The following is a 22,208-nucleotide window of genomic DNA, read 5'->3' as shown; positions in this document are numbered from 1 at the left end:
TTTAATCGCAATAAGTAGCTAATGAGTTTAAGGACATCATGAGGGACAATCGTAAACGGAGAACTCTAGACTCCTGATTTCACAGTGCCCTGCAGCTGCACTGGGAGGGATTTTTTTTTAAAAAAAAAAGCGTTGCTCTTCCATCACTTTACCTAACTTCTGCCATGACGATGAACGTTGATTAAATGAAACAGGTGAAGGGTGGATACAAAGGAACACTCATGCACACGCCAGTTCTCGAGCCCACATCCTTCAGTAAGGAGATCGTGGGATGGAGAAATTATGGAAATCGAGCAATGCAAAATATTTGGAAAAAAAAACTTTCATCATATACAAAGATGATGATTCAAAAATCCAATTGAAAATTACCACTGAGGAAAAATGCAGTTTGTTTTACCGATAACTATATATTTTCACTCATCTTTGTTGTCGGCCGACCTTCGTGGGTGAGTGCAAGTGGTCCCGGATCGGTACCCGGTGGAGGCACATACTATTGGTTCGGATCCCACTAGAAACTGTAGGTTCAGTTCCGATTAGCCTTTCTGTGCATAAAGTGGACTTAAAACACCAAATCGACAAACCAATCAACCAACCGTGGGGAGTGATTATCACAGCGCGCTACGACACCAGGAGTTCCGGGTTCGAACCCCGACCTGGGCATAGATGTTATTTGTGTTTGTCCCTTCATTAGTTTTATCGTATCATCTTCGCAATTAACGAAATGTGACAAAAAAGCGACGCTAAGTAACAAAAATCAAATCATTGATTGATTGATTGCTTGATTAGGTTTATTTTACTCCGCTTTTCCGCCACTTTTGGCTATTCGCGAAGATAATACGATAAAAATGATGAAGGTACTTTTTTTAAGTACCTATTAATCATTTTAAAATCTTTTCCTGTTTTTGATGTTATTTTTTTAGGAATACCGAACCTAAAGGGGGGGGGGGGTATGACCTACATCAACCCCCCTTGGGCACGCCACTGATTGCTACCCCAAGTGTCGACGTCACCGCACGTCACTGATACACACACATACACATGTACATATGTATAATTCTGTATCTTACGTATATTCATGTTATTTACTTTTCAGTGGGGAGGGGGTTTATTGCTATGGAAAGGGAAGGCGGTTCGATCTTAAAAAACAAACAAACCACATATGTACCTATTTATCGCAAAGTGTTGAGCTATATTTTACTTTTGATAGAACGTCGCATTGCATATTTTAGCTTAATCTCATAGATGATGATGGATGATGATCAGATGTAACCAAGGGGTGCAAGGAAGGAGGGTGTGAGGGTTCAGACCTCCCGAAATATATGCAAAATAGTAATACTCAAAGTAAAGTATGTAACATAAGCGTGTTTTTACCTACTTCCTGACTAAGTTTTCGTTATAAGTCTACTTTATGCACAGATATACTCAGGACTGGACCTACAGTTTTATGTTCACCGACTCTAGAACCCGGAAAACCTTGATTACAAGGCGACGACGTTACCACTAGGCCACCGGAGAGGCACTCACTTCTTGATTCGAAATATTTAAATCGCAAAAATTTGCACGTTTTAAAAGTACAAATGGAATGGAAATCTTATACAAACAGTTGGCTGCAATACGCTGTAATAAACTAATTTCTTAACGTCAAACCCACTAAAGTAATAAGAATATACCTCTAAACATTTACGAAAAGAGATCCTCTGACTTGCAAAGCATTACCTAAGAAGTGATTGCCCAACCTTAATGGTTCATCAGACCACGCTTGAACAACATTACTCAGGAATACTCATGGTGTTCGTTCGCGATTTCTTCAGACAGCCTTCTACCGAGAAACTTTATTGTTAAGAGATGTTAGTTTCCTTCGTTCTCTTCGAGTTAGAATGAAACTTCTATTACTTTAGCTGACATCATCTCTGGACCCATTTACATCTTCAGCGTTTATGGAAGAGGGAAGGAAAACTTCAATGTTCGCGTTTAAAGCCTTAACTACTGCTCCGAACTTTGATGTGAGCTCAGGAGGTGAGATGGAATAAGGTGAAACTTCTCGACCTGGCTAATAAGCAGATAGGTTCGGGTCATTCTTACGCTTTATGGTGATACTGTAGACCACACCATCAAACAATTTTTAAGTAATTTTTATGCACAAAAGACAATTATCATAAAAGTGTGATAGTTGGTTCTTAGATAATATTATTCTCAATCCAAGTCCTTCATTATATCCACTTGGTTCAATTTAGAAAGATATCTAAAAAGTAAACTTTCATTCTTCCGGATATCAACATGAAAAAACATTGCAGCTCAACTGGCTACTTTAATAGAGGGCCACATTGGTTCGCAAATTTGATTGATATCTTTTGCACATTTCAGATTTAGGTATACATGACAGCACAATCCATTAACTTTGACCCGGAAAAAATTAATTAAAGCCCATGACTTTGGCCATCAATTTCTTGAAAAACTTCTTCATAATATAAGAACATTTTAATAGATAGTACAACTCCACTTACTAATTTAGAATTAGTTTTAATGTTAATAGAAATTTATGATCTTCCTCGAAGAGGCGGAGCGTGTTAAGCGGTCGACTCATGTTCTCGCTACCGAAGGAACCGAATTCAAGACCCGGCACGTGCATTCCTTTTTCGAGTCTAATCAGTCACTATTCATCATCTTCGTGGCGATTAACTATAAACAATATCTTTAGCGGACAAAGATTAACCCAATCCGCTGAAGGAGGTAAGACAACGTTTGTTACGTACCCAATAGGCCTAATACGTGTAAATAGTTACGAATGTTAAACAGAGATGACAGCACAAGGCCTCCAAAAAAGAAGATCGTTATATTGTAAATAAATGATAGTGTAAATAGATGTCAAAGTAAATTAGAGAGATAAACAATAATCTAATAGAGTGTAAGATAAAAACAAAAGATATAAGGATGATAAATTAAGAAAAATACTTGTGAAATGAACAATGTGCTCATATGCACGTATAGACGAAATCTAAAGAAGTGAAAGGACCGATATAAATTTGTGTCTGCGAACAGATTCCAATATAATATGTCGATAGCTTACTTACTGCGATTGGAAAGCAAGAAAAAGTGGAAGAATATTTCACTTCCGGCGGAGAACGTGCCCTTTGGGGGGCGGATACTACATTAATTCCCGAACCTAAAACGCCCCAGACCCAAAGTACAGCGCCTTGAATAACGTAGTGTGGAAAACGGCACAGTTCTGCGCGCTCTGGCTGGTTCCACTCGAAAATGATCCGCTAGAGACGCTGGTGTTGAACCCGGTGCTTGGTATTCGTCTGCTTATAATGGAAGTAAATGGAGTTTTCGCTTCAACGTCTGATTCTTCTACATGAAGCATTTCTATGAATGTGATAATTGCTATGATATTTTGTACAGTGGTCGCGAAGATATTAACGAACGAACATTCTAGACAGTCGACCACGTCCTGTTATCGTCATACTTTCGTTAATAATATTAATAATACGGGAGAAAAAATACGCGTGGAATGCTCTTGGCAACTAAATTTTTGTGTATGAATTAGGTTCATTATTATTATCATCATCATTTCTTTTAAAGATATACACACTGAAGCATTTGTATTTTGGATATTTACTGCCTCTTTTCTTCCGCTTTAAACTAATCGCGGCGATGATGATAATGATGATGCCATGAAACGACAAGGGGAATCCCACAAAACTTTCTTAGTGCCATCGACATGAGTGTAAGGAAACTTTCAAACCAATGGGACAAGCCACACGGGATGTTCACACTGTCACACTAGTGACACACACTTCCAGACTGTAAAATAGCATTCATTGCACATGAGGGTCGAAATAGCAAACGACACGTTCATATGGCGTATTCGCGTGCTACTTGTTACTTCGGTCGGAAAGCTCCTTAAAGGAAGGGTGCTCAGACCGAAGCGACGCGCTACAGGGGGAGTTCCCAACTAAGTGACAAGCGACATGGTGCCTTCAGTCTACTGGCAAGCGTTCACTGCTAATTGTGCGAACAACAGATAGGCGACACGAAAAACCGCACATTACAACAACAGATCTAGGCGACACGATGTCACACGTGTCGCTTTGTCGCTTGTGCCTCTCTCAAACTGGGCCATTTTCTCAATAGCTTGCAACATGTTGCCGTGGTTTGTTGTTCGCGCATGCGCGATGCAATGAGTGTCTTGCTTTAGGGAGATTGCTTACTAAAGCGACAAGGGGCACGGACACATCGCTTGAGGATTTCACCAACCGAACGCTGGCCTGTGCTTCCCGTCATGCCGCTACGATGTGAAATGTTGCTCTTGATTGGCTCGTTTCCAAGCAACATGTGTCGCTTCGGTGTGAAAGTTGCCTTGGACCGAAGGACCCGTGTCGCTTTGGTGTGAAATCCTCGTATCGTTTGTCGCGTGTCGCTTTGGTGTAAAATCTCCTTGAGGAAACGGTGCAGTCAGAGCTTGTGTCCCTACGGTTCGAAAGGCTGCATTGATTACGGACTGCTCGCTTCCAAGCGACACTTGTGGATTGTCGCCTCGGTATGAAATATCTCTCAGGATACTATTTATATTCTAATAACATAGATAAATAAACTCTAATACACAGTCCAAGACCTGACGTCCGGAATCACTTTGCGATGTTTCTTCTTGTGTTACGCATGCTATTTATTTATTAATTTTATTTTACTTTTCTTTCCAAATTAATGTCATTTCGTGACTGCAAATCACTCCACAAATATAACTGTTTCCATCAATTCACGTACCGCCTTTCAAGACAAACAAATATACATAATATATTCCAAAAACTAACAAAGCCGCATTACTTTCATAAGAAAATTAGCACCGACATTGATCGCACTGCCATCTGTGTTTCTCATCCGTCTGGGGAACCAGTTTCTTGGGCCGTTTTCCACACTACGTTATTGAAGGCGCTGTACCCAAAGATTTTAGCCCTCGTTTGTCTGTAATGGCGTCTTCAAAATGGAGGTCATGACCAAGATTCTATTCCTGTTCGTTGCAGTTATTTATCATTCATGACGTCTTATTTCCACCTAATTTGCAGTGTGTAACTGTATTATGATAATAAGAAATTAAAAAGACCCACTTTATCAAATATTATTAGATATGGCCGCGAAAAGTCTAAAAATAACATTTTCAGCTATATGATCATGTTTGAGATCAAACCTTATGTTCGCCATCTGCACTAATAACGCAGTTTGTCCTATGGTGTCAGACTTTTGAAACACCCTGTATATACAGATTGTAAAAAATTGAACTAATATTATTTCGTGGGCTTAGATTGACACTACTTTTGATGCCACTGTTGAATTATGGAACCTCCAAAACATAAGGTTTGATCTCAAACATGATCATATAGCTGAAAATGTTATTTTTAGACTTTTCGCGGCCATATCTAATAATATTTGATAAAGTGGGTCTTTTTAATTTCTTATTATCATAATACAGTTACAAACTGCAAATTAGGTGGAAATAACACAGAGGTCGTATCCCATATTTGACGACTGTTCTCTCAGAGGAACGTTTTATGACAGAGAACTCAGAGAATGTTCAAGGGACAGATATTGAACCAGTGCCACCTCTAGTTATTTGCAACTTTTGTTGCAGCTCATTCCGCCTTATATGCGAAGACCTTGAAGCTGTATGAAGAAATTTAGTCTATGTAGTACATAGAACACCAACGATAAGTTTTGCAAAGTTAAATGCATTTTTTTTGTGTGTGAAATTTTATGTTCCCATCACAATGCTGACATGAGTTGGCTAGGTAGTTTTGGTTTCATTGCTTTGGTGTCGTCCCAGTTTCTTCCACATATTTGTTTTAATCTGTAGATATGTCTGCGTGTTCCATCTACAAGGCAAAACTCTATGCAGTCAAAAAGGCATTGGACTTTTGCTTACTTTCACCATTTAAATTATTGGTATCGATTCTTTTACTTCGCTTTTCTGTCAGTTTTGTCTAATAGCAAAGACGAGGATGAAAGATTATGAGAATAACATATGGGGAGACGAGAACACATGGGTCTGTGTCTTTCTTTCTCTTGCTTTCTGTCTCCGAGAAAGGAGGAAGAAAAAGAGGAGAGAAAGGAAAGGACAAGAAGAGGAGGAGAGAGAGGGGGGGAAAGAGAGAGGGGGAAGAGAGGAAAGAGGGCGAAAAATTTCTCTCTCTCTCTCTAAGGAAAGAAAGAAAGAGAGTCTCTCTTTCTCTATTTCTTCAATTATTTTTCTCTCTTTCTCTATATGCTCCCCCCAGTATCTCTCTCTCTATCTGTCTCACTCTCGCCCCCCTTGTCGGGAGAGGGGGTTGATGGGCAAGAGAGAGAGGAAAGGAAGAAAGAAAGAGCCACTTCTCACTTTTGAAAAGAAATAAAGGTACCTCTTTCTGTTACCTCTCTCTCTCAATCTCTCTCTCTCTCTCTCTCTCTCCCCTCCCCTCCCATGGCCACTCTCCAGACTGAAGGGGGGCATCAGAGAGAGAAAGAAATGTCATCTGACCCCACTCACCTCCCCGATATCTCTCTCTCTCTCTCTCTAAAGGAGAAAGAAGAAAACAGGTGTCTCTCTCTCTCTTTCTTTTTCTATATTTCTTTTAGTAGAAAGAAAAAGAAAGATTCTTTCTTTCCTTCCGAAAGAGAGAAAGAGAGAGAGAGAGAGAGAGAGGATACCTCTCCCCGTTTCCTTTCTCTTCCTCTTCTCTCTCTTTCTCTCTATCTTATTTCTCCTTTCTTCTTTTATTCTTTCTCTCTCTCTTTTTCTTTACTCCTTCCTCTCTCTTTCTTCCCGCTCACTTTTTCTTTCTTTCTAGAGAGAGAGAGACGAAACAGGAAAGAAGAGGGAAGAAGAAAGAGAGAGAGAAAAAGAGAGAGAGAGAGAGAGTTGGAGTATGAGGAGAAAGGGAATCCTCTCTCTCTCTCTCTCTCTCTCTCTCTCTCTCTCTCTCTCTCTCCTTTTCTCCAAGGAGGGGTTGGTGGGGGGTCTCTGCCCCCTTCTTTCCTAAGTCAAGACGCCAGATTCTTATAGTCTACAAAATGCAGCCCCAGGGAAGAAGATCAGTGACATTTGTGTCTCTTCGGAGAAGTCCACCCTTTACACCACATTTTTTTTCTCAGAATCCAAATTTATGGTCATTTTTTTGGAATTACATTTAAATTCGAGATAAACTCTTTGAACTAGAGTACTGCATGGGACTTCTTTCGCTCGCTCGTACAATTTCGACTCTCCCATACTCGTGGGAGATATCCGAGCGTGCTATGCTCGAATATCATTTTATTGTCTATAAACGTAGACGCCTTGGTAGTTTCAGCCTGCAATCACCTATTTCATTTTCATATATCACTGTGTAATCGTAAGATAGACTAACATTTTAACATGGATATCATGACTATGTTCGCTTAAGTTTAAATTTCACTGTCTTTCACTTCACGATCAGCATTTGAGGGCCACTATCACAGACAAATACGATTATACGCGTGCAACTGGGCTTCGAAGTATACCGCTCGTTTTGCCTGTTCGAGCGTTATTCGCTTGAGGGAAGCAGCTCTAAATTTCGTACGCTATCTAGCGTCATCCGTGCGTACTATTTAGCACTAGTCTAGCTGTAAGTTGAGTGGGTGATGTATTAATATAACTTTAAAATCGAAATTGTCAGCTCAATATTTTAGCACAATTTAGTAGTAGTATATAGAATAATTTCACACTGCACACAGCAATTGCCAAGAGGTTGGCAACACTGATCAGTAGGCGATTCGAGCAAACCGCAGTTAGGAGAGGGGGACAGGTGAGTGAAGATGTGTGCGCCTAGCGGAATGACAAGTCAAGCGAGTATCGAGCGACAATCGCAAGTGAATTGCTTGAGAATTCCAGGAATGGCCTTGCTGATGAGAGTTTAGTATTTCCTTTCTATCGGAACACAAAATATCGGTCGTCGGAATGGTATACGCACCAAGAAGCTATTTGGTCAGAGGCACTTCACTCAATCCACTCTCTCTGCAGACTGAACCACTGCTATCACATCGCCAACCATCAGTAAACTATTACGTTGATGCTTGGTTTCAGCGCTACGGTATCTCGAAGAAACGGAATTTTTATCCTATAGGCATGCAACCACCCAACACATTGTCACAGTTTCAATTACATTTATTTTAAGTGTGCTGAACAGGCACGTATCTAGAAGTATATTTCGGAGCAGGGGGGAGGTCCGACGAAGTGTCTCAAAATAATAATATTGTTTGAATTACAATAATTATTATATTAACTGAGTTAAAATAGTATTAATTAAAATATTCAAATTAATTAATATTACATATTTATTACACGAGTAGGTAAACATACTGTATAAGAATAGTGATATAACAGCACGTATTCATTACCTAGCTTACATATAGTTAAGGTCGGGAAAATTTGTACAAAAAACTGCACTGGCAAGAAAATTAATGTCAAATAGATAAGGAATTGAGTATTTATTGAATATCAGACAGGATGTTAGATCCAATTGATGAAAAGTAAAGTTCCTGGTAATATTTTACGCATATTATTATAAGTAGTCATAAATTGCATAAATCTTCTTTGGTACTGTCATTCAAAGTCGTATGATTCCAATATACTCCTTGCCTTCCAATAAGTTCGCTGGAAATAAATAACCCTAATACATAATAAATAACAAATATATTTTCATTATTTAATTTTAGTTATTCTATTATTTCATTATTATCATTATAATTTTAGTACTAGTAAGTCTTTCGGGCGAGGCGGGTCCGGACCCTTAATACGTCCTTGGTGCTGTAGAATGGCCTAAACCAGTCGTACCCAAACTTTTTAGGCCATGGAGCACTTTTCAGAACAGAAGTTCATCACGGAGCACTAATTTTCACCTAGCACTTGTATGACCACACTATTTGAGGATAGAAGGTAAATATTCAGAATTTAGAACTTTAGACATGTGAAACATGTATATTTTTCATTACAAAAAAAATATTTTCAACTCTAATTTCACTACATACATTACAAAACAAACAAACAAAAAACATACTAAGGCAATACATTTTAAAACTAACTAACAGCAAGTATTGTAAATTATATCCTCATAGATCTGATACATAAAACCATTTTTAATGTTGCAAAACAAAAAATGCTAGTTGGGACCATTCCATTGAGAGGGATGAGACTGAATTGATTTACATAACTTAGCAAGTATGCACCTCAATTGTTTCTACTCGATTTTTACCGACACACGACTCGTGGCCGCACAAAATTCAAAATTTTAAGACCTGGTTATTTATTTATTCTTCCAATTTCTTCAAGGAGCACTAGAAGATGTTTCGCGGAGCACACTTTGGGAACCGCTGACCTAAACGCTTTGTTTAGTACTCTGCGGGCAGATTGTAGTCACGAACACTTCTGGTTTGTAACGGTACCATTAAAAGTCAATGAGGATGTTACATGATTGATTGATTTAGTTTATTTTACTTCGCGTTTTGTGCCTCTTGGCTAATTTGCGAAGATGGGGATGAGTGATGAAATGATCAAATTGATGAATGGACATTTACAAACAACCAAGCCCGTGCGGGATTCGAACCCGGGATCCTTGGCGTCGCAGCGCGATGTGCTAACCACTCGGCCACAGGGTCCGGCAATGAGGCTGTTACAACCCAGAAGTGTCTGTGACTACTATGAATCGTGGACACGTCTGGTAAAAAAATTCGAAGTTAATATTTAATACAATAACACATCAAATGTAAAGATGTATTGATGGTAATAAATGCATTAACCCCTGTAAAATTAACTCGAGCAGAATGTCGAATTCCACGCGTAAAGTATATGACGTTAGAGCACACGTTACATTTCTCCATGCATTCAAGAATAATGATTTTTTATTCAGGATCGGTTCTAAATAAAGCCTCCCGAGACAGACTCGACCAATCAGAGAACGTCGTATTGGGAAGAAAAAAAAAGCTTTGAGGCAGATACTGCTATTTATTTATATTCTGTGGTAAAAAAAAAACGACAATGGAAGTGTAAACATGTATCTGTGTGAAAGAAGCGTTGGAATATTCTTGTCCGTATTTATTTTATCACAATTAACAACGAACGGTAAAGTACATTTAAACAGCAATGAGTGATGTCAAGCCACAAAATATTCTATTTTTTGTCCTTAGTATTTGAATTGAATTTTAGATAAAGAAAATGAAGTAAACTATATGTACATTTGTACAAATAATAATTATTGCATCATTTGTGAAAATATCTTGCATCAATATAATCACACGGTTCTTCTTCTGGATATTTATTATAACGAAAAATAATAACATTATTCTATTTAGTGTCCAATACGGCCAAATTTTGTCAATTTATTTTCTCACTGTACCCACTGCCATCTTTTGGCAGAATGCGAAATGTGACTGCTCTCCTTCGTTAACCAATAAATGGTGTACGGACAGCTTTGTTTTTTGATTTATTGATTGAGTTGGTATTTTAAGTCCACAGTAAGTGTAATCTGGACTTGGCCTACAGTTTAAAGTGGAATCCGAACCACTATGTGTCTCCACCGGGTATCGAAACCCTTGGACCGACCCCGGGGAGACCTTGGACCGCTTTGAGACTTTGCCTTGACGATGTATGTCCTCATATGATACTCGTAGCCTTTATTCTCCTATAGAAAAAAAAAGATGAATGGCGTCTGGCCTCACGGACAGTACAGTCCTCTGTGGGGATCGTGTTGTGTCGTCCCTGTGTATTTGTGATTCTCCCTTCACATCATTCATCCTCCTCTTCCCGATTAGCCAAAAGTGGCAACAAAGTGAAGTAAAATAAACTAAATCAATCAAGAAAGAACGGAAACCCAGAATATGTGCAACGTGGTTGCATACATAGAGGACTAAAATTTCCGTTTTCGACTCATACACCCGTTGTATGATTGATACATCGATTGATTTTGTTTTACTTCACTTCGCTTTTCTGCTACTTTTGGCTAATCGCGAAGATGAGGATGAGTGACAATATGATGAAATTGATGGAGGGACACTCGCAATGAACACCCACGTACGGGATATTCGAACCCGGGACCCCTGGCGTCGTAGCGCGCTGTGATAACCATTCCACCACGGAAGCCGGCTGGAAGGCTTTGGAACTTAACCTTGGCAATATACGCCCTGTTACGATAGATACTCTTCCCGTTCCATTTATTATTCTCCTACAAGAAAGAATTGCAACCCTGAATCTGCACAACGTGGTTGCATACATACAAGGTAAAATTTCCGCTTTCGATGACTCGTAATGTCTAAACAACCCATGCATCCGTTGTATGAAAAACCACATTTGCATATGACACACTTCCAACAATAAACCATATACTTACCAAGGTAGTTCCTACTTTGCTTCATTTCCGTGATGTTTATGTTGCACGCTCCCCGCGGGATCTGGGCTATCAGGTTGTACCCCACAGGTAGCGTGGGTCTGGTGAAGAGGCCAGACACCAGACGACATGTGCTGTTGTCGCCGCCACACAAGCCGCACGCGTCCAGTCTCTTGTCGGAACCAATGACGCCATCGCAACCCACGTGCTGAGGACAGAAGAGAAGATTTCTTTCAGATTTTATGCCTTAACATGTGCAAGAACAAGAAATATTTACACACACACCTACAAGTGTCATAAATAAAGGGAGGTCAAGGAATGCACAATGCCTTTCTCCAAAAGAGTGACAATTCCAGGGACATGGAGCAGGTTTGCTGTTTGGGTTGGGTGTAACAAGTAAAGATAACATTTTGAGGTGTCGAAACTGTAATTTCGTTACTATTAGGACAAATATAATGTATCGAAAGCAAGTTTATTATTATATCTTTTACACAATTGCCTTTCTTGAACTCTGAGATGATATCTGTGGGCTGTAGTGGAGTCAAACTTTGTGGGTGGGTCACTGGATGGCTGTCAAAGATTTTGGTGGGCCATATCCTCAAATAAAATGACTCTTTTGTTCACGTTATTACATGATTCAAACACGGATTTAGTAACCAGTAATGGGAAATTGAAACATTCGAGTAAAAAAGAAATTAACCATATCAAATGCTGCATTGAAAATGTATCATACAGAAGGTTGTTTCACGTTGATGGTAACGATTTCGTTCACCAGGGAGCAGCACGTAGGCATAGCACAGAGCAGCCAGAGCCAGTAGGACGAAAGTACTGTGTGTTGGCTTGCAAAGACGATGGTTGGTGTGTGAGTGAGTGTTTATATGGCACCAAAAATTCCAGTCTTTTGGGAGGAGTACATCTGTGCCCTTTCCGACGTTGGTTATAGTTATAGCCAGATAATTAAACAGTGCTACATGAAAGCATTCCATGTGTCAAAGAAGGGCATCAATGTAGTGTTGAATCACCATAAAGCTTGCACTGTACCTGTTGCTGGAACCAGTCAAAGTGGGCCTCGGTCATATCGGAAGCCCAAGGGTTCCTCCGATGTTGTGCGGAAAGTGAGATCCTTGGTGTGATGTGAAAACCCTGCAACGCAAAGAGTGATTGCACAGGCAGTGCAATGTTTCCCTGCAACTGTAAATCGCATCATAGCCCAAGATTTACAACTTGTGCGGAGGCACAAGGCTCAAGTTCATAAGTTGTGTGCCTCACATGTCCAGGAGAGGAAGACCAACAATCGGAAGCTCTACGAACGCCATCTGGCAGGGGACCGCTGGAAGTATGTGGTGTCCCTGGATGAAGCATGGGTGTATCTGTCGGGATGTGGTAAAAAATGGCCATCTACTATCATCCACGTAATGCAAGAGGTCGATCTGAGTGGGTACGTGAATGTGATGAAAGTTTTCCACGCGGGTTCAAGGTTGTTGGTGATTATTGCCATAACGGCAAACTTCCACTGCGCAGAGTGGAAAAAAAGGCTAAACTAAATGCAGCCTATTACCAGACGAATATTTTGGAGCCACTTTACACATGATATTCCTTCTCTCTATGGCAGCGACACATCTCGTGTTGTCATCCACCAGGACAAGGCTTCCAGTCATACGACAAAGTCCACGCAGGCATACATGGATCGGATGGCACGTGAAACGGGCATTCATGCAATCCCCTTTACAGACATCCCTGTGAAATCCCCTGATGCCTCTTCCATGGATTTTTGTGGGTTTCCGTTGTTGAAACGAGCCTTGGGAAGCAGACGGCCTTGCACAATTGAGGGTCTTTGGAAAGCTTGTCAGGAGGAATATGATCGTTTGGACCAATGTGTTCTTCCACGCAGTCTCCTCCAATGGAAACTCCACTGCAGGGCCATTGTTGCAAGACAGGGGTATCACGTGGAGCACCACCGCTCGTGGCATCACAGTTTTTCTTAAGGTGAGGTGGATTCTAACTTTGTTACCATGGACGTGAAACGACCTTCTGTAGTTTTGCTTCGATTACATTCCACTCAGAGGCGTCTAGTGAACGCATGCGGTGCATGCTGCGCATGCGTTCACGAGACGCCTCTGATTCCACTACATATGATACAGTAATAATTAGACATTATAAATTAATTAATGGCATTATGTGGCAATGGGAAACATAGAAAACAATTATTGTACAACAGATCTCAATGATCCAGGTGCTCCGAAACCAAAGATCCTGGCTTTCGAGTCACCAAAGATGTCCCATCGCATTCATCATCATTTGTATATTTTCATCACAAATTTTGAGTAATAAGACTTTGACAGGGTAGGCCACGGCCCACTCTGACTTACTCTTGGTGCCGCCCCTGTCCCTGGGAAGAGAGCAAGTGCTAAATTTGACAATTTCATTTCAGTATGTTTCGATTTTCTCGACGTTGGAGTGGTGGTGGTTGTAATAAATGCATAAAGTCGTCAGTATACGATGAAATGAACTGGAACAACAAGTTGAATTCCATACGTGAAGGAAATGACGTCAGAGGAATTTCCATAAAAGTAGCCTAAAAGCAGATTTCCGTAATTGGTGCTACATTTAGATACTACAATTTGAGCATCCACAATCTAATGTGATTTCTTATTTGTGATCGCCGAATAATAAGAATGTTTATTTTCGTTTGGTAACTTTTAAAAGTAGGAACGGTATCGTTACCTTAGTTTAGAAATCGAAAAGAACGAGAGCATTCTTACCCGCTCGGTTGTCCTGTGTGTTAAGTGGTCGACTTTCGATTTCGCCGTCGAAGATCCCGGGTTTAAATCCCGGCCTGGGCACGGGTGTTCTCTGTGAGTGTCCTTTTATAAATTTCATCTAATCATTACTCGTCCTCGTCGCGATTAGTCAAAACGGTATATCGGAGACACATTTAAATCGGATACTTTGTGTTTCGGATGGTTCGTACTTACCAATTGTGTATTGCAGAACATAGTTGAAGGTGCCATTATGCTTTTTACACGAAAATAACTTCTATTTTTCACATTATGAATAATTATTTTGGTTCCTTTCTTCCGTTGTGGAACATACAATATGGCGCGTACAGCTGTGGATCATCTCGCGTCGTGCTTGTGTTTTGTCGATTTAGAGTAGGTATGCAGTGTTTCCAACCTTCTTAACCAAAAAATATCTACTTTCGTGTTTATTATGTCATCACAAACCATTGACGGATAGCCCCAAAAAACATTCACGATAGTCCCACAAACCATTGACGGATAGCCCCAAAAACCATTCAAGATAGCCCCACGAACCATTGACGGATAGCCCCAAAAACCATTCACGATAGCCCCATGGACCATTTCCGGCAAGGTTAGGTTGGGTTAGATTAGGTAAGCATAGTTAAAAAAAAAAATCTCGTAAAAAAAAGACACGCTTGGAAACACTGGCGAGACCGCGTGACTTTCGACTTGAAATTTCAAGGTAATGCTATAGTGTGTATTAAGGCCTAAAAGAAATTATGAATTTGAAGGTCATTAGTTTGAAATTAACTTAAGACCTTAGAAAGATATGTAAATTGGTTAGACTAAAAATTGATATAAAAATTGTAATTACTGATAGTAATTAAATATGTTGGCAGACTCGATGAGCTAGTAAATGCTCTTCAATTCGAGATACCCCCCTTCCCTCCTCCAAAGAGAAAAACGGAAGATGAATGAAAAGATAGCGAAATACAGAACTGTCAAGAGTACCATATCATTACCTTTACGATTGTATCCACTCCTTACCAAATTTCTGTGCATGTCACCCCCTTCCTTTCGCATTTGAACTACATATACATATCGAATATCAATGACTCGGGGCTTACATGGACCACTGTTTTTCGAATCAAATTTCGTAGATGAAAATAATCATGGTGATGATAGTTTATTTATTAAGAGGGCGAGTTCAGCCTGACGCTGAATGGGCCCCTCTTTCTTGTCGAATTCTGTGTACGTGCATAATTATTGTGACTTGAATTTTAACATCAGTTCTAAACTTGAATGTACCGTAAAATATTATATTCTTTCCAGACTTACGTAATTTCTTTTGAAAGTCTTCGAAGGAATCCTAAACTATTTGCTGTACACTACATCAAGAAACCAATCATCTGGCATTTAAAAGTTTCGAGTGAAAAGTCAAGTTTCCAAACTTAAAGAAACTGATGAAAGGATTTGAAACATTTTAACGGATTCTTTATTTTAAAAAAAACATTTAGGCTAATGTGTTTATTTTAAAATTACTTCCAAGTTTCTACTACCTCTCACCCTAATGCATGATCTACTGCAGTCATATTCAGCTTTCACACGGATGTATAAGATACGAAGGAATTTTCAAGTGTCACGTGGCACGAAGTTCTACAAACACGCACACACAATAATGCATACTTTTCGAACTTTATGTAAGCACTTTGCATAATGTACGAAAGCAGTGTAAGAAAAGGTCATATTTATAATTCTTTTTAAAATGAGAGCGTTTCATCGACCCTAAATCCTATAGAAAATTGATGAAATTCCAAAATTTGCAATAATTCACTTCCTGCTCCCATTTATCCTCCCACATTGTCAAATTACAGAAATAAATCTCTCCCCGTTCCCTTTCGAATAGAGATCGGTCGATTAAACTTCTCTTGGCCGATTCATATCGAATGAGAATGATGGGACGCCGTAGGCTAGTTACAGTATCAAGAAAAAAAAATAAGAAGGCACAAAAATAAATTTACACATAACTCACAAACCTTCAGCAACCGCTGTAAGTAATTACCAATTTAATTACGAGATACAGTAAATGCGGATTTGATTAGTTTCCACAAGAAATATCTTCTGTAATTAATTTTTAATCTTCTTCTTTTTACAAAAAATGCAATTAAAAGGCGCCATATGCCCGTCTCAGTTCCCCTGCGAGATCGATAGTTTTCAGTCGACACAAAAAGAGAAATTGACCATATGGTCTACCAATGTTCCAAATTAAATATTTGTAATAGCATTTCCGGCGTTAAGTATTTCAGTTATTTTTAATTAGTTGTTCTGGCATTGTCAGGGGCAGCTGGCAGTTATTTATCAGATATATATATATATACACATATATATACACACACACATATATATATAGTACTTTTAACTTTTCAAAATATAAACTGAAATGGAATCTATATAACAAATATTTTCATTCAAATGATTTTGTTCTTTACATAAAATTCCCGTCCATATATTGAATCATTTTTTATTGTTATTTAAAATAACAATAATAGTTTATTTTATTTTAAGTGCTTAGTTCGGTATAAAAATAAAATACAAAGTCAACTAAAAGTATGCAGATACATATGTCATATATAGAATACTATCGTAAGAGCAACATATTTATATTGTATTCCAGTTCAAATTGTATTCTTCAACAGGACTAGCTACTACACCACTAAAACTGTACAAAGACGCTAAAAAAAGCTGTTTGTTTCTCATGTTCAATTTGGATTATTTTATAACGCTTATTACCTAAAAAATTTACAATACATATTTGCAGAGTAAAAAAACATATATATTCTTGCCTTTCATTAAAAAGCCCTTGATGATGAACTAACTATACTACTAGTTCAATTCATAATCCCAGCATGACATAATAACGTTTCAACAGAAACTGATAACAAGAACAACTATGATTGTATTTCTATTGCCATTAACATGGAATTATATTTACCTGGTAATAGAGAATATGTGATATTTCGAAAAAGGAGAAGATGCAGTAACATATTCGCTAATTTTTCATACATAAATAAATATAGAAAAAAAATAAGTACAAGACATTTGAAAGGCAAGTGGAACATGAATACTAACGAACAGCTACACGTAAATACCTTCAACTAAGTACTTCCATGTTTCATTAACATTTGGATGTGTTCTCAGATGTGTCATTTTGAAATTTTGGTAATTTTTTTTTAGACTTCAAATTAACTGGTACCATTTTCCAAGTTTTGAAATTGGAGTCAGTAATCGTGTTTCGTAATTCAATCAAGATGCCAAATCGTACTGTCTGTCTTCAGACACAATATCAGCCTGGATTTCAAGTATTTTAATTGTGGTATGAAATGTTTTCTCCTACGAACAGACCACGTATAGCAACTGAGCGCGTACAAAATTTTCTAAGCTGTAGCCAAAATACTAAAAATTTTGTGTTATGGACTAGGATATACCTGTATTGAAAATTATTTTGTGACGTCATGTTTCGGTCATACGTGAGATAGAAATGCTTTAAGGGAAGCAGAGAGAGAATGTTTACAAGAAACAGATAGAAAAACAGAAACTAGAGAAATAAAAGAGGTAATAAAAATAAGAGAAGCTGAAGAGAAAGACAAGAGAAGCAAACAGAAAAGGAGACAGAAAACTGAAGAGAAAAGAAAAAGTCAATACGGGAAAAGATTCTAAAACAGAGAGAAGACAAGACACAAAGAGGAAAATCAAATACAAGAAAGAAATTCATGATACGTAAGCAATGATGCCAGATAACCTTCCCATGTTGACGCCCATGGATATAAGTAATGATTTATTTTTTCTGGGAATAAGTTACATTTCTTCAAACAAAAGTTTAGGTTTTGTCAATTTTTCTTCCTCGATAAGTTGGCAGATGTATAAAGAGAAAATAACACACTCCAGCTTTCGAACGAATTACAGCACAGCAACTCAAGTTTTATTTTCGTGAATCTTCAGCTTGTTAAAGAAAAAAGAAACTGAAAAACGTAATTGAAAGCAGCTAACACGCAAGAAGCATCACCCACAATTCCACACCATGCTACTGTACTCACCGATTACCTTCAAAACAACGACCCATTGAAAGGTGAAGCGTACTTGGCACAGCAACACCTTGTTATTAAACTTCGTTTAACCCTTGAGGAAGCGGGGAAATAAACAAGCAGCATGAATCAGACAGAGTAAACAATGGCGCTCGATGATTCAAGCCTTGTCAGCTAAGGAAGGTCTTGCGTGTGCGTAATAAGTCATAATGAAAGCGTTCTTAATTGCTTTTAATGTTTTGTTAGAACTTCGTGCATGTTTTTGTTACGCCTCCACTCCTTCCCACCAGTTCCTTCCACCAGGGGGAGCACGTTGCAGTTTACACGCAGTGATGATTACACGTCACTGCATGTCCAAAGCACGAGGAAAAGGATCTTGTCGAGAAGGAAAGGCAAACACGAAGAAAATTGTATACACGCTTGTAAAACATTGTTGGAGTGTGAGAAAAGAACACAATGTCAGATTTCTTAATTCACTTGATGTTTTTTTTACCAGTAAAAAACAATAGAGTGAATGGCGTGCCGAGAGGGGTACAACCCCTCCGAATGATGCGTGAAATTGCTTAACTAAAAGAAAATCATGTAGAATTAGCTATATATGCCGTTTTTGAAATATATAAAATATATGTCAAATATCTGTGAATCTACGCGCTGCATAGAAAAATGGTTTCTACAAAAGTTGTTAAAAAAGTAAAACATGTTAAAAAAGTAGGTTTCTATTTAAAAAAAATTGAGTGAATTTCAAACGACCCTGAAAATATACATAATGACATTCGCTTTCCCCCTTAAGTAAATTAACTTTTATTTGAAACTTTCTTTTGAAAAAGCTTCGTTCGTGAGATATTTCCCATTATCAAGTTAAATAGTCATCCCTGTATATTCTCTGTATAAAGCTAAGTCGAGGGAAATTTCTGCAAGATTTGTATTTGTCGCGCTTACGAGGTCACTGGCGAAGGCACATCACCAAAAACGGCTGTTGACTCAGTCGAGATCTGGACTCCACAGTGGATGGTTCATTATGCCATTTGGTTAGCAAAATTGGGGTTTGGATTAAGAAAGAAAAAAAAAGTGTGTGCACCAGAAAAGCGATTTGGCCAATATGAAAAAGCATATCGTTGATTGATTGAGTTGGTGTTTTTAAGTCCACTTTATGCACAGTAAGGCTAATCGTGACTGGACCTACAGTTTAAAGTGGGATCCGAACGACTATGTGCCTCCACCGGGTATTTAACCCGGGATCCCTTGATTGCAAGGCAACTACGCTACCACTGCGCCATCGGGGAGGCCACATATCGTTGAAGCAGTTGCTCCAACACATCAAAAGCTGGAAAACACTTGGCAAGATATTATTAATCGTTTTGACATCTGTCCAGGTAATAAATGTGTCCACATTGAACTTCATTAACCTTCATAAAAACTTGGTTCATTACCTTGTATAAATTATATATATATATATATATATATATTCATTCCATAAACCTTATAGCTGCTGACGTGTGGAGGAAAAGTGCATGCAGATTCCATTAATTAGATGTATTCTCTTTTCGTGTGAAAATGAAGGTTCCGAGTGATTAATACAGTCAGGCCAAAATTCCTTGCAAAGCAAAAAAATATTTTAAAAATAAATAAATTATCCTGCAAACTGTTTGGAATATAGGCAAACAAGCGAAGAAATAAAGAGCAACGACAGGGAATTCCAACCACTAATTATGACCAGAGCGCAATGCACTGGTTCTTCGCTCTCAATGAATAAAAGATGAGTGCGAATGTGAGCGGAGAATAAATCGCCAAGCACAACGCTGGACAAGTTCAATTCCACGCCAATTGATCGTGTTCGCAGCAAGTATGGCCAAAATGCATTAGCTGTCTTGACAATATTCTACCTGACACTGGAGGAGGACGGGGGGGACCTAACTAATGCAAATTATTCAGCCCCTCCCCCAACTCTCAAAAACCACCGATGTTCGTCCCTATAACTTAGTTTCCTTTGTCGTGTGCCTTTGTTAATTCTACCCTTCTCCTTGTCACCCATATGCTACACGGTCACTCAAGGCTAATTAACATTTACCGAACTACAGGATCTCGAAATTGAATTATGAGGAAAAAACAGAGAGAAAGGGAGTTGAGAATAACAATTCTATTCGTGTACCCGTAGCTATTGATCTTACGGTGCGGTGCGTTCATACCTGTGCAACTTTTCGTGTGCGTTGGAGGAATGCGCGTGCTGAGAAACAAAGGAAGGCATGCGCGAAATCTTCACGCACAGGGCAGGGTAGACTTTTATGTGTAAGCAACTGTCTCTCCATCCTAAACTGGGAGACTAGTGCAATCTACACATTTCATGGTTTTCGTGGCATTTGACTGGCGTCGTCGTATTGTAAAAAAGGGTTTCCGGATTCGGTACCCGGTGGACGCACATAGTGGTTCGGATCCCACTTTAAACTGTAGGTTCAGTCCCGATTAGCCTTACTGTGCATAAAGTGATCTTAAAAACAGAGTCAAACAAATAAATGGTTTCAGTATAGCGATGTAGTCGACAAAAGATACGTCGAATTAGTCGTTGTACATTGTAGCTCCATAAGTGCCAAGACAGGGGTGGCTCCAAGGCTGGGGCACAGTGGGTCATGGGCGATACAGAATCAGGATGGATCACCCTGTCAAAATCATACAGACAATTTAACATGATGCAAAATTTCCTTATTTGCATCATGCGAATATCTAAACTCATTCTTATTTGAAAATGGCCCACCCAAATCTTTGACAGCCATCCATTATCCACCTATATCAATGTGGGTACAAAAAGGCGACAGTGATACGTAGTGGATCCGTGAGTTTTCTTAGAAACAGGTACAGTCGCCTGCAATAAAAATGGAACACATATATCCTCAAATACTCGCTTCCTTGCAAGGCGTTGTGTGTGTTGCCTATCTCTAGGGCAATAAGTGGATTTTAATTGTAAATTTCCAATGGCAACTTCTAGAGTTAGGCAACACACATAACGCATTACTTGACAAGTGTAACTGAATTACAGTTACATATATTCATTCTAAGAAGTATGTAATAGTTACAGCGACCTCGAAAAAGGCAACTGTTACTTCTAAGCACTGGGCCTCACCAATAGCGTAGTGATAACTCTGTCGCCTAGTAATCAAGGTGTCCTGAGTTTGATTCCCGCTGGACTGTAGGTCCAGTCGTGACAAGCCTAAAGTGGGCAAACAAACTTTGACAAAACTTTATTGGGATAAAGTTTTGATTGTCGTTTGGCAGGGAATAAGGGGTATGAATAACCCGTCTCTCTGTTACGCTAGGGGTCTCCCACGGACACTGGCGTACGCAAGATTTGTTTTTCGGGAGGGCCTGGAATTGTAAAGGTGTATAGTACATAGCTGCTTTCAAGGGTCAGTGGTTCAATACCCGGTGGAGGAACACAGTGGTTCGGATTCCACTTTAAACTGTAGGTCCAGTCCCGATTACCCTTTCTGTGCATAAAGTGGACTTAAAACAACAATTCAAAGAATCAAGGGAGGCGATATGAACAATAAGATATTTCGTATATTTACAACTCTCCACCCTCAAAAATGGAAATCTGGTTATTTTAAGGGGGTTGCATTCGTCACTGCTTCTATTTGAAAATGTTGATTTTCTGAATTTCGGAGGGGGCTGTCTATAGCCCCATCAGACCCCTCTCCGCGTACGCCAGTGCCCACGGACCACAGTTAAATGGTAAAAAAGAACGCATTCCTACGTCTCCACGCGAAACAAGTCGTCGTAAATAAACATATGCAATAATGAATATACATATAATTACACTACACCGTGAGAAATGATGGTGCAGCATTGTCTCCTACGAGAGAGCAGGGAGAGCCTTCAGACACGCGAGTGAAAAGAACAATGTGGCAGAGACATCGGATCATTCGAAACGCATTGGCTGCGGGCGAGACAACAATAAACTCGTGTAAGGTTCAGTGGGTAACTAGAGTCACGACTTCCATTCCGATATAATGGAGCAACGTGGCGGA

At 39.1% G+C, this 22,208-nt stretch overlaps 1 protein-coding gene across 1 annotated transcript in view; it reads right to left on the bottom strand.

Annotated features, from left to right (window-relative positions):
• LOC145994719 (thrombospondin type-1 domain-containing protein 4-like) overlaps window positions 1–22,208 on the bottom strand; it is a 442,576-nt gene that overhangs the window by 43,199 nt on the left and 377,169 nt on the right. The window contains exon 2 of the mRNA XM_083130910.1: window positions 11,370–11,574. Within this exon, the coding sequence (XP_082987036.1) occupies window positions 11,370–11,574 (205 nt within the window). The remainder of the gene's footprint in view (window positions 1–11,369; window positions 11,575–22,208) is intronic.

This window comes from Lepisma saccharinum, chromosome 11 (assembly GCF_977018435.1).
Source record: "Lepisma saccharinum chromosome 11, izLepSacc3.1, whole genome shotgun sequence".
Lineage (NCBI taxonomy): Eukaryota > Metazoa > Arthropoda > Insecta > Zygentoma > Lepismatidae > Lepisma > Lepisma saccharinum.
This window is presented reverse-complemented; position numbering and strand designations above follow the sequence as displayed.